Source organism: Apaloderma vittatum, unplaced genomic scaffold, assembly GCF_000703405.1.
Source record: "Apaloderma vittatum isolate BGI_N311 unplaced genomic scaffold, ASM70340v1 scaffold16450, whole genome shotgun sequence".
NCBI classification, from domain to species: Eukaryota; Metazoa; Chordata; class Aves; order Trogoniformes; family Trogonidae; genus Apaloderma; species Apaloderma vittatum.
Window position 1 is genome coordinate 1 of NW_009693134.1, and position 13,993 is coordinate 13,993.

Here is a 13,993-nt window from a genome sequence, read left to right on the forward strand (position 1 = left end):
GTTCCTGTCTCCAGGCAGGGCTGCTTTTCCTCCAGCCCCGGGAATTTCTGCCTTGGAAGGGTTTACGAGGTGAGTGGTTGGAGACACCTGCAGCCACGGTGAAATTCCCGTTTTCGTCTTGAGCAGCGTGTGTTATGAGGGTCTGGCATTAAGCAGTGCTCTCATCACGTAGGCTTTGTCTAGGTGGAAGCATGGCTGGGGCTCTTCCGTCATCTTCTCGAGTTTAATTCTTTAATCGCAGCCTTGTTGCTTCTCTCCCCGCTGAGGCATTCTAAGCAACCTCACACTGAGCTCTGTCTCCAGGGCGAAAGCAAACTGCCAAAACGTTGTAGAAATGCAGCAAGCACTAGGGAGAACTGGAGTCTAAAAATGAAAGCTGTAGTAAAACCACAAGGTCACAGGCATGTGAGTGCGAGTGATTTCAGGGCTCCTCTTTGCTTGCACTTCTCATGAAGCTGTTCCTTCAGTCCCAGATGTTGGAAATTCAGGGGTCAGGCAATGGAAAACGGAGCTGAGAGAGGCTGGGGTTGTCTGTGCACTCTCCTGACACCTGCCCAGGCATTCATGTGCTTTTTCTCACCATCACAAAGAGAAGAGGTTCATTTTTACTTAGAAAAGGGAAGCTGGGACAATTGCACATTGATGTGATGATGGTGGCCAGGAAAAATGGAGCTGAGCTATATGGCTCTGGCTGAGCAGTGGACACCACAAAAGAAAGTCATTTGTATTCTCTTGGGTGCATCTGATAAATGTTTCTTTATCCCCTTTTCTTTCCACTTGGTTCTTCAGCAGCAGCTTTGCCACTTTTCCAGCAGAGGCATTTAGCCCAAACAGGGAAATAATCTAGCATTTCTAGAGCCGTAACACACCAGCAAGCCAAGAACCCCCACCACCAGGATAGAACCCCTATCCCCAGATAGTTTATGGTTTGCCTGACTCCTCTTATACCCCATCAGCTGTTTCTCTGGAGGTAGACAGAATTCCTGAGCCCATGCTGGGAAGCCGTGTTGCTCAGAGCTTCCTCTGTACCAGGGTTTGTGTTCAAGATATTTGAGGAGATGGGATGTACTCTTTATGCCTAGCATCCCTGAATGCCAACACCAAGTAGCACAGTTTTAAGCTGATGGAACTTTGCCTACTTGTCTCTCCCCTACTTTCACTAAGCTATTTGTGATCTTTTGCCTGTGAATTGCTACTTAAACTTAAATATTCACTGCTGCACCTAGTTAGCTCTCCTGGCACTGCTTTATGTGCACAGCATGAACTTGGCTGGTGTCCTTGCTCTTGGGAGTCTCCACAGTACTTTTCATGATGCTATATGGGGCCTCTGGTACTGTCCTGATCTGCTCAGGGCTGTCAGGGTTGCAATTTTACAGCATTGTGTCTAGGACAGAATTTGGTTTTCTGCAGTGGTTTTGGGGGTGATACAGTCCTGCTGGCTTACCATGGGAAAGTCATTGTTCTCCATCATCCTATTGAAATTCAGAACCTATAATAAAGCCCAGTGTCCCCCCAAGGCACAAGCATCACTAGACAACCAACCAACAGGTTGCTCATAGACAACACAAATAACATGTGATACAGGCTCTTCTTGTGACTGGTACAATGAACACCTGAAGCTCTGCTCAAGCTCAGGGTGTCATGATCTGCACGTGGTCCCATCTCATGGACATTGGTGCCCACAGCTGTGTAAATCCTGGCTGCACCTCGGTCTGCTGCAGGGTGCTCAGAGTGCTGTGCTGTTGGGACTCTGGCATTCGATATGGGCTGAGCTCACTGACCAGTCTTTCCCTTGCCAAGAGTGTGAGTGGTATCTCTCCAGCTATTTTCAGGAAGCTCGTAGGAACTTGGCTTTCTCCACTATCTCTGTCATTTTGGTGATTTTAGCTGAAATTGGGAGAGGGGGAGCTATGTGAACAGACAGACAGACATGGAAACTGTGATTTCATATGCCTGGCTTCCTAAGGAAACCTGGCTACAAATAGAAGTGAGACTTGCTGCTGCAAGGAGCTCCTGGGGAGACAGAGAAGGTGGGGGAGGAGTGGTTAACCTCTCTTTTGAGATAGGCAACCAAGGCCTGGCACACATCTGGAGTTAGACTCCCTTTCCTGAGATCCCGTGGTCTAAAGACTGGGCATTTGTTTGGCACTAGCGTTCAGCTCCCTCTAGAGTCAGAGGTGCAAGAGCTGTACCTCTGGATGGTGACTCTCATGGGAGGTGCTACCACCTTCACCAGCCACCCAGCCGGAGCATACCAGGGTGAGCTTCCAGCCCAAACTAACTTGCCCACCTCCTGCCTAGGACTGTGTCCGAATTACTCGGGTCCACAACATGAATTCACCTCAGCCTTTCCCCACACACATTCCCAGGGATGTCTTCCACCTCTTTGTCCCTGGATAGGCACAGGGCGAGGGATTTGTCTCTGCTCCCAGGAAGCTTTCAGCTCCTTCCTCCCACAGAGTCCAGGAGAGCATCCCACTGCAGATGGGACCCATACACAGTCACAAACCCAGTGCAAAAATAGGCCCAGAGGGAAGAGTGGACACAGGCAGACAGAGAGGAAAGCAACAAGCCTGCTAATTCATCCCTCCTGGCCCTTACGGGGCATCTCTGGGCAGATGCTTCCTCCCCAGGCTACCCAGGAGCCTCAGGCTTATTAGCAGTGTTTTATTCTCCCAGCACACACAAGAGGTGCTCTTCCCATTTTGCAGAGCACAGGGAAGTGAAAGGCTGCCCTGAAATCACGGAGGAAGTCTGTCAGCAAGGCAGTCTCAAAGACAGCTCATGGAGACCAGGCAGATACCACCGTGCTTAAATCAGCAAGGGAGATCCACAGGCAGAGGAAGTCATTAACACCCAGGAGGAATAATGGGGAAGAGCCTGATTCTGCTCGATAAAGAAGAGACCAAAAAGCAGGTGGTAGGGATAGAGAAATGGTCTGGAAGCAGCAGTGAGTAGGAGGGGAGATGTTAAAAAAATAAATACAACCCAAAAAGAAATTTAGTGTTTCTCTCTTCATTTTCTGGTGTTTTCCTTACCGAGTTCTTGAATCATGGGGGAAAGGGACAACTTGCACTTGGTCTCCATGTGTTAAAAAGGAAGGCTAGAATCTCCCTGACAAACATTTCCAAGCTCGATCTCTACAAGCTGCCCCCAAATCCATCCAATCTGGCTGAATTTTTATGTCAGGGATGCTTTTTTTCTCTATTTATCTGTTTATTTTGGAAAGTTGCTAGGGAGATTGTGGGAGGAGATTGGATGCTTCATTGAAGAGATAGGATACTTGGAAAAATCAGTTGCAGACTGATAATTGTTCTAACTTTTTAATGTCCTTTACAGAAAACAGGGTGGCCTGATGTGTGTTTTACTTGATTGGCTTCATGGAGGGCTTATGCCTCTGACTATATTTGGAAAGGTTTTGATGGGTTTTTTTTGCACTGATGCAATCAGGATGCTGATGGCCTGGAAATCATTTTCCTCATGTGGAGATCTGGAGGGTCATGGGCAGGGGATGCCAACAGGCTGTGCCTGTTTTGGAGTGGCAGAGCTGGGTGGAAGGGAGAAGGAGCTGGGCAGAACTGGAGCAGGGCTGTGAGCCAAGGGTTTTCCAAGCTGTGTTTAAAGGGCTGTCACACTGTGCAGCCTTGAGTGGCAACAGAGTGTTTGCACATAGCAGCTTTCCTCCGCGGTCCGGATGTACATCCAGCGTGGCAGGTTCTTCTCTGGCTCTGATGGGTAAAACTCACAGCTAGCAGGAGCTGCTTTTTACCAAAGCCGTGCCACAGGTCAGCATCAAGATCAGAAATGAAGCCAGCTGAGCATGTGGCTGCCTAGACAAATCTCCAAGTACCCTGTACCTTACAGGGCTGTTGGCATCTGCTTTGTGTCCCTTGGCTGTGGGAGGCTGGAGCTAGGTTCTTGGCTGATTTACTAGTTGATGGTCAGAGACTTGACAATTTGTTTGGGCTCCTTTTTCTTACAGTCATGTCTTTTCCCAGTACAGGCTTTACTTGAGCTGCCCTGCTGTGAAGCAGATTGCTGCGTTCAGTGAGGCACAGGTGTACAGGCTCCAGCATGGCCAGGAAGGGCCAGCAGGAGAGGGGAGGTTAGTTAGTGCTCTGGCGATGGGGCAGTGGGTGTGAGTGCCACCTATGGAGGTGAGGAGTGCAGTGCTTTCGCCAGGGAAGGCTGCTTAGGTTATTGCTTGCAGTAAGCTCTTAAGTGCTTCTCTCCTGCTAGAGACTCTGGGAAATGGGTGCCCGGGCTTGGAGACTTAAACCCTGACTTTGAAACATGTTTTTGCTGGGGTGGGGCACTTGTTGTCTAGGAGCCTGTCCTCTCACTTGGGGCCTTTTTGGGGTTGCTGCCTTTTCACTGGTAACACTGAGAGGGGAGTGAGTAGCTGGCTTTCTTCAAGGCTCTGTTTCTCTAGATTTCAGGCTAGCTGTGCCTTGCAGTAGCTACTAGCTGATGCCTTGTCAAAGTTTTTGGCCTCTCTGGCTGAAGAGAGACCATCTTTTTCCTTCTCCTGACACCAGCAATGGGGATTTTGAGCTGCCTTCCCTGTCTCCCTGCAGCAGTGCACTCTCACTAGGAAAAGCTCCTCTTTGTCTAGCTCTGACTGTGAGAGGCAGAAAGGCTGGCTGGGAGTCCCCGTGGTGTTGAAATCTGCTCTTGGTTGTGTCCTCACAATACGCTGAAAAGCAGTCACTCTGTTGTGAATAACAAACTTCCTGCTGCCCCCCAGCAAGTAACCAGTCACTCTGTGGGGAGAGGATGTTGCTCCCACCTCCTATATACCAGTTACACGCCTGGTGGGACACCCTATCCTGTGCAAGCTGGCAGTGAATTCACAGTAATGAAGTTTATTATGAAGCTGATGTCGCAGTGGGGTAGGCACTGTCAGGAAGTGTCAGTGGTGGCTGTAATGGTGTGAAGGCTGCTGTGTTACAGCTGCTCTGTACAGGTTTTCTGCTGAATGCTGGGGAGAAAAATACTGCACAGAAAGCCTCTCACTCTCTCTTTGTGTGGCCACTCATTCATTGTGAGCCTAGGCCGTTTCCTTCTTTGCCCAATCCTTCTTCTGCAATGAAAGTGTCTGGGCTGGCAGTGTTTTTTCAGTACTTTGAAAAATAATGGTGCTACCAGCTTATTGCAGATGATCATAAACCCACATGTGATACAAAGGTATAGAGAAATAACAGGAAGGGTCTTAGAGTAGGTATTTCAAGGACGAAGTGCCAGAATGGAGGCAGGACTAGTGGTAGGCTGCTGCAAAGGGAAAGCTGTTTTTTGCTGAAACCCAGAGTAGCTTTCAGGTTCACTTCGCAAGCAGCAACCAGCCAGCCTGAAGGAGCGTTGCTGCCAGGGAAAGGTCAGAGCAGACTTTCAAGGGCTGTCTTCTCCCCATGTGTCAGCTCCTGAGCTAGGGGGCTGGAGCACAAGCTGGCAGCAGGAGCTCTCTCCTACCACTTTCTTCTCCTTCCATGTCCAGAAGGGAGGCAAATATCTCTGCAACCCTGTTAGCCCTGCTGTGGGCAACAACTGTCCTCCTGGTGTTTTACAACACCAAGGGTTGGAGCAAAGGCTGGACCAACACCCCTTGTCTGGCAGCTGGATCTAAACTGAGCTTGCCTCAAAGGGCAAGCCTTGCAGGCTTTCCGCCGTGACTGTGCAAATCAACTGCTAGTGCCCGGAGGGAGCTTGTCTGAAAAGGGAGGGGGCACAGCTGAAACTTCAGCAGAGCTTGAGTTGGGATCTGGCTTCCCTGGTTAGCTCTACCTCTTCTCCAGCTCTACCTGAAAGCTCTCAGGCAGCTGGTTCCAGGGAGCCCCACGACAGCTCTCCTCCCTCGGTGGCAAAAAGAGCTCTGGGTGCTGCCCCTGGACATGGCGTAGTGCATGGGCAGGGTGTTGCTGACCTGGGGTGGTGGTTTAGGGCTCTTCACCACACATGTATGGCCAGCACTGAGACTGAGACCAGCTTACACTCCTGCCCGGTGCTGCTGTGATAAATCTGACCCGAGAGGTGTTGCAGGAGCGACACTGAGCCACGAACACCACAGCAGGCAAGGTTTGTCTGGTCTGCTAACCTGGCATGCTGTGAATGAGCTACCACATTTGCTTTTATTGTTGATGGCTGGGATGGGAAATGCAATTGAGACACCTTAATGAAAAGCTAACAAAGTTGAGTTTGGAGGGAGGGCTGGCATTCTGGTAGCCTTGCTTCTCATTAGGGAGTAATATGAATGGTTTGTCTGGGAATATTCCTACCACTGCGCCTGCAGCAGTGTGCTGACCATGGGCTGAGACCCTATGCAGATGCTGAGTAAGAGGGTCTCTGGAGGCCGAGCTGTTTATTTTGGATTGTACAAATAAAGAAATGTTGCTAATTTTATAGCAATTGCTTCTCGGAGATAGTTTGAGTCTCGGGCTCTGATTGTGTGTCTGTAACCAGCATGTTGTGGAAAAGCATTTTCTAACCCTCCTTAATTCCTGAGTCTAGTGTTAATAACACTCATTGTGAATTAGTTCAAGAAGGAAAGCTGGTGAAACTATGTGAATCTTGCTTGATGACCACACCACAAAATGCTGGAGAAAGTCCAGCACAGAGCTGGGGGTTGCTACTGCCGCTCAAAGAAAGCATCCTGGTACATTGCCAAGGCCAGTGGGTTTTTCTTCCAAAGCTCCAGCCTTTCCCCACCTATCTGAACTCTCCAGAAAAATTCCATGTTTCTTATCTCCTGCTGTCTGAAGTAAAAAAAACATTGTCTGCATGTGGAGAGCTGGATGGGAAGGCCAGAAAGAAGAATTACTCAGATGTAATCCCCTAGGCCTTTTCCTCCCGTTTAACATAATATAGAACTTGATTTAAAACAAAAAAGAAACAAAAAAAAATCCCAAAACACGCGCAAAATAAAAAAAAAACACAAAGAAAACAACAAACCAACAAACCAAAACCAACTTATTTTAGAATATTTGAAAGGGAAGAATATGGCAAATAACTTCAAGAAACTTATTAATCTAATTTAGTGGGTGTCTTTTTTCTGGCTGCGACTTCCAGCGTTCAAATCCTTTTAAGACTGTAGAGTTGGTCCAAAGTGTGATGGGACTCTTCTATTCTTTACGACCTAAACCAGTGACCCAAAGCATAATATTTTCTCTAGAACCATCTGTTTCCTCTTCTTGCCAAGGGGATTTCACAATGCCTGGTTGCTCTGAATAATTGTACATATGCAAGGATATGACTTGCCACAGGGAGAAAATTAACTGAACAAGGGCAGGTGGATGCTCTTGAGTTTTCTGTTGAAACTACTACCCTTTAGAAATAGAGGGTGAAGAACCATGCAGCTGGGTAATATTTTATGCCCACTTTTTTTTTTTTTAAGCCTACATATTAAAAAGAATTACCCAAAACTACACTTAGGAGCTATCTGAGATGAACAGAGTAGATACCAAGGCAGCCTGTGTTTTGACAGCCCCTTTATCAAATGTCTCTGAGTCTTGGTTTGGAGCAGTGTGAAACACAGGAGTACAGATGTTGGGTGACTAATTCATGCTTCGGCTAAACTTCAGTGACCATGAACACACATCTGTTTTTAACCTAGCTATCTGCCAAATGGCCTGCAACAAGGTACTCTTCCTTACCAACATCATTTTTTTCAATTTTTTGCTTCAGATCTGTAAGGGGTGGCTACAGCCTGCATTCTGGGAAGAAGAAGGTACCAAAGAACTGTGATCAGGGGAACAATGTTCAGGGCTTCTGACTCTAGAAGTAAGAGCTTTTTGTAGCTATAGCAGGATTTCCAGTGCAAATGACTCCTTTCCTTTAAATCTGTCTTCATACAGGAGACCTGCCTTTTCTTGTTCATCTTTTCTTATCACCCAGCTCTCTGACTTGATCACTTCTTGCTCCATGTATCTTTTGCTTTTCTTAATTAGAAGATTGGGGAAGGGAAGACAGACCAACAGTTCTTGGTGAGGAAATGCCTTCATATAAAACCCCCTTGATAAAGTCTCTATATTATTTTTCCAGCTCAATATTCCTCCTCCAGCATCCTTAAATAAAAGCAAATGGAGGAGAGGGCATTGATCCATCATTTCAATACCATTTTGTGGAGCAGATCCCATAACATGGGTGCAGGAATGGTACCCATTGCTTCCTCCAGCCAGTTTTTTACCTGTGTGCAGCTCTGTCCCTGTGTAGTATGCCCCTGCCCTAATGAAAAGGGGTGACTTCTGTGTTGTGGGGGATACGGAGGTGGCTGGTTCTGGTGGCCAGGTGCTTTTCTTCTAGGAGATGTTGGTGTGTCCCTGTTTTGGAGGGTAAATGCTTCACCACAGGAAAGCCTCTGTGGCTGTATTTAGCAGTCCGCAATACAACATGTGTAGCCTGCTGTGAGGCTGGAGAGCCAGCCTTGTTCCCAGCTGTGCTGTGAAACAAGCCCTCTTTCAGGAGGAAGAGGAAAGATGTGCTTAGGCAACTCCCTATGACTGGGTGCAAGTGACAGCTAGGGTGCTGTCCCTGGATGCAGCCTTTAGCAGGGACTTAAGCAGGGTTGGTCTGTGTTTCCCAGCGCACACAGCTGTGCAGCTTCCAGACCTGGGTGGTGCTTGCTGGAGACCAGGGAGATGGCAAATGGTAGGGTGAGACCTGCCAGGAGTTGCAGGGGCCGGACTTTAGGATCTCCTGCTTGTGTCCCATCTCTGATATGGTCCTGGGAATACCATCCTTCTCTTAAAAGTTTAAACTTTTCGCGGTGGAGCTCTTTTTCTTTTTCTTTTTTTTTTTCCTGTGGTTTTTTTATGAGCAAAACCATCCAGTGTTTAGTATTGTCCAGTGAAGTAAAGGTATTGACATATACATTTTCCTCTCTTCACAGAAACATTTTTAAATACCGTGTGATTAAATTAACTTGAAATGGAGAAGTGTAGTAAGGCAAAGGCTCTCCTTAAGGAGAAAATATAGCTTTAGTAACTAGGAATCTGGCTTTTATTGGCTAGTAAAATTGAGAATGCAGCACTGAGGATGCTCAGGTTTTTCCACTAAGCATCTCTATGTATTTAAAGGCATCTGTTCTGTCAGTTTATGCACTGTTAACTAAGTGCAAACCTCTTTAACAGCTCCTCTACACTGCTGGAAAATCCTGAGGCAGGGCAAGGGCAAGTACCGCTGTCATGCATGATGACTGATGTAAATGGAGTGAGAAAGGCCCTTGAAGGGGAAGCCGTCAAAGCTGACCTAGTGGGAAGAGAGCGCAGGGACAGGTTTCCTCTTGAAGCATGCCAAGAGAGCCAGGCTTGGATGCATATGGGGCTCTTTCCAGTTTTGGGAAGGTGCAAAGTGATGCGCTGTGGAAGGAATGGCTCCAAAATCATTAATTAAAGACTGCCCTTCTGGTGCACCTTATGACCGAGTTACTGTTAAAAATAAGGTTTTGCCAGGGCTTGAGCTCACTTCATGTGGATTTCTGTTGTGGAGTAAATACTTAGGAGGACTGTGAGCAAGAAAAGGGTAGGAATACATGGTTTACAGTGATTAAAAATGGCAAGTATAAAAGTACTTTTTAAAAATTATGGGAGGATAGTAGATTTCCCTGTCCTGTCCTCTTACCCTGAACTCCAGTGAGTGAGTGTACCGTAATTTTGAAATAGGAAACGCTTCTGCCAGCTGTGAAGCAGAATGATGAGCTTTAATTAGATGAGAAACAATAAAACGCTATTGAACAAATAGGCTTTCAGCAAAGAGAAAGAAAGCTAAAGAGGGTAGGTGCTAGCCCACTTAATCCATCCTTGTTCAGATAACTGAACTAGATGATTTGTACGTGGAAAACTGCAGTAATCGTAACACAAATGGGCTCATTAGATGCGTCTTCTGGAATAACAGGGTAACTTGATTATATGTTTGGGAAAGATGGGAAATAAACAGGGTGTAGAGGAAAATCTGTTATCTCTGGTCGGCTCAATGCATCTTTCCTTTTGGCTCTGCAGGTTGAGGACATCTGTGACCTGTTTGGTGGAAGCGGCCATGTCGCGAGCAACTTGCCCACTCACCTTCCCAGTGAGCTTCCAACTCCTGAGTGTGGTGCTGGTGCTGCTTTTCCATGCAGAGGGCATACGTGCAGAAAGCCCCAGCGAACTGCCAGTGAACGACACCGAGGAATGCACTGGCTCATATATCTGCAAAAAGGGTGTGATTTTACCAATATGGGAACCCCAAGACCCCTCATTCGGTGACAAAATTGCTCGGGCAACAGTGTATTTTGTAGCAATGGTGTACATGTTCCTGGGAGTATCTATTATAGCTGACCGCTTCATGTCCTCCATTGAAGTCATTACCTCCCAAGAGCGGGAAATAACCATCAAGAAGCCCAATGGTGAAACCAGCAAAACCACAGTGAGGATCTGGAACGAGACTGTTTCCAACCTCACACTCATGGCCCTGGGCTCATCTGCCCCCGAGATCCTCCTGTCTGTTATTGAAGTGTGTGGCCATGGCTTCACGGCAGGGGACTTGGGGCCGAGCACAATTGTGGGGAGTGCTGCGTTTAACATGTTTGTCATCATTGCTATCTGTGTTTACGTTGTTCCAGATGGAGAGATAAGGAAGATCAAGCACTTGCGAGTGTTTTTTGTTACAGCAGCTTGGAGCATTTTTGCCTACACTTGGCTTTACATTATTTTATCTGTATCTTCTCCTGGGATTGTGGAGGTTTGGGAAGGCTTGCTCACCTTCTTCTTCTTCCCCATCTGTGTGGTGTTTGCCTGGATAGCTGACAGGAGGCTTTTGTTTTACAAGTATGTCTACAAGAAATACCGAGCTGGTAAGCAGAGAGGCATGATCATTGAGCATGAGGGTGACCGGCCCTCCTCCAAAGCTGATATTGAGATGGACGGAAAGGTTGCTAATTCTCATGTGGAGAATTTTTTGGATGGGACACTGGTGTTGGAGGTGGATGAGAAAGACCAGGATGATGAGGAAGCCAGAAGGGAAATGGCTCGAATCCTGAAGGAGCTGAAACAAAAGCACCCTGACAAGGAAATTGAGCAACTCATAGAGTTGGCCAACTACCAGGTCCTGAGCCAGCAGCAGAAGAGCAGGGCCTTTTACCGCATTCAGGCCACTCGACTCATGACAGGAGCTGGCAACATCTTGAAGAGACATGCTGCAGACCAGGCCCGCAAAGCTGTCAGCATGCACGAGGTCAACAGTGAGGTGGCAGAAAATGATCCCATCAGCAAGCTCTACTTTGAGCAGAGTACCTACCAGTGTCTGGAAAACTGTGGCACTGTCGCCCTGACCATCGTTCGACGGGGAGGCAACTTGACCAACACGGTGTATGTTGACTTCCGGACAGAGGACGGGACAGCCAATGCCGGCTCTGACTATGAGTTCACTGAAGGGACAGTGGTCTTCAAGCCTGGAGAGACCCAGAAGGAAATCCGTGTTGGCATAATTGATGATGACATATTTGAGGAGGATGAGAATTTCCTGGTCCATCTCAGCAATGTCCGAGTGAGCACTGAGGCCTCAGATGAGGGCATTCTGGAGGCCAGTCGTATCTCAACACTTGCTTGCCTGGGATCACCATCTACTGCCACTGTCACCATCTTTGATGATGACCATGCTGGCATCTTCACCTTTGAGGAACCAGTAACGCATGTCAGTGAAAGTGTGGGGACCATGGAAGTGAAAGTGTTGCGAACCTCTGGTGCACGAGGAAATGTTATTGTGCCCTACAAAACCATTGAAGGTTCAGCCAAAGGTGGAGGAGAGGACTTTGAAGACACCTGTGGGGAGCTGGAGTTCCAGAATGATGAGATAGTGTAAGTGAACGCTTTATTTGTTACTTACAGTCTCTGGTTCTCCTGAAATTAAATACACATGGCTTCCAGAGCTTCACTGGAGGTGTTCAGGTGCCAGCGCATTGCAGTAAGTCATGAATGGCCTCATGTGCTTTGGGGAGCCTGAAATGCTGTATTCCTGCCCTGCTAACAGACCAGAGTGTGATGCGTGCTCAGGGACACTCCACCGTTCCAGCAGCATGGAGGTGGGACCGATTTGTGTGCCTCTATCCATGTGCTCTGCAGATCTCTGTAGACTCAGCTCTACAGTGGAGCAGAGGAGAAAACAATACTGGCTTTTACTGCCCGGTCACAAGAACCTGTCTTGTGAAGGACCTAAACTGAGTGTATGAATTGTGGTAATTGTGGTAACTATTTCCCATTGCCTGTTGAGAGTCAGGTCATCCAGGCCTGGGCCACAGCCTGTTCCACTGATGCTCTGTTCAGGGCTTTGGTGAAGGTCACTTCACCTCCTCCTCTTCTAAAGGCTGCATTGTCCAGTGCATGTCCTGAAAAAGTAGTGTCATGCCGAGAAGCCTCATGGTTAGGATGCGACTGCAGCCACATTTGGCTGCTTGCAAAAAAAACAGGCTACTCCGGAGTGTTGCTAGGGGGGTGGTAGAAAAATTATTAGTGCTGTAGCCTTGTTTATTACATTATGTGGAGAATATAAATTAGTCCAGTAAATCATGGTAGAAAACATCTATCCTTGGGTGCATCATGAAGACATTTCCTTGCCCACTCGGGGCTCTGGGAGGACAAAGATTGGGAGTTGCATTGTTCCAGCCTCTGGCTGTTCTTACAAGTGAAGTCTTGTGTCTGTAGATCAGTCCATAACAACAATAGACTGTAGAACAAAACCACTGCATAGAACTTGGAGTAGACACTGATAAAGGGCACGACTGTGTCAACAGAGAGTTAAATGTTGGCTTAGGTGTTGCATATCCTACAACTGGTCTCTTATGAGCTGAGGCAGACCCATGATGAGTACCAAGAGTGGGCCTTATGCTTGGTTGTCACTTGTGCACAAGGAGAAGGAAGCAAATGGGGGAAACATAAAACTTCATGAGGTAGGGGGAAGAAAAAAGTGATTTGTAGTTCTCAGGCAGGGTATTAGGCCAGTTGGGTGGTTGACTTCCCAGGAAAAACTTAACAACTCTTGCAATCTGGAGGCCAAAACATGCATGTTGCTCACACCGGGGTTGAGAGCACACAATATGCCATTGTTCCTGGCACCTGAAAGATAACTGTAGTAGAGAGGAATGCAGTTACTTGATTTTCGGTTGTTTTTTTTTCATTTTGGGAGAAGCAGGGAGTTGTCTGCAGAGATGCCATGAACTAGGCTATATAAGGATATCTCCTGAAGGCTCTGACGGCACTGACTGTCAGTCAGGAAGACTGACATTTGGTCTCAGTTCCCCTGGAATTTCACATGTTTACATGGCAGGCCAAACACATGGCCACAGGCTCTGCAACTGCACTCAGAGGGGCTTGGCCTTCCGCTTTATCTTGGATCCATCACTCTGGCCAGGATCTCTGTGCTGTTGTGCACCAGTGGCAGGTAGCATCACCCGTGTCTGCATTGCCTGTTGGTGCTCAGTCTCTGCTGTGGGTTTTGCAGTGGGGACTGCCTGCCTACTGCCTCTGCTGGTGGTCTTCCTCCAGTGCTGAGTTTTGCCAGCAGCTGGGTAACCAAGGGGTGCGCTGGAAACGAGCTGAGCACATCCTGTCGGAGCTGCTGCCTGGTCTCCTTCAGCATGCTGGTGTGCCCTCCCCATAGCAGCAAGCCTCCTCTTTCTTCTTTCCTCTTCTTACTGGCTGTCAGCATGTGCACAGCAAGCAAGAAATGGGGAAAAAGAGCTTTCGTGGAAATCCAAGTGTGTTTTTTCTGTTCAGATGCTAGGGCATTGCCATCATATCTCTGTTGCTTTTAAACTCTTTCTCCCTGGAATCACAGGGATGGACTGCACATGGGAAGCATCACTTGAGGAGTTTGCAGCCTGGTACAGATCAGGGCTTGGGAAAGGAGGTGGCAACTACAAGGCCACATGTTGACCAAGAGGCTTGCTCCATTCAGGTGGGAGAGGACATAGACTTACTTACCTTATTTTTCTGGGAGAAGGATGAAACTGATTGTACAAATTGCAATC

At 47.7% G+C, this 13,993-nt stretch overlaps 1 protein-coding gene across 1 annotated transcript; it reads left to right on the forward strand.

Annotated features, from left to right (window-relative positions):
- The first annotated feature begins 10,026 nt into the window (after positions 1-10,026).
- Positions 10,027-11,829, forward strand: LOC104268437 (sodium/calcium exchanger 1). Its single transcript, XM_009878085.1, has one exon. It carries the CDS (start codon positions 10,027-10,029, stop codon positions 11,827-11,829), a length of 1,803 nt encoding a protein of 600 aa, XP_009876387.1.
- Positions 11,830-13,993: the final 2,164 nt, after the last annotated feature.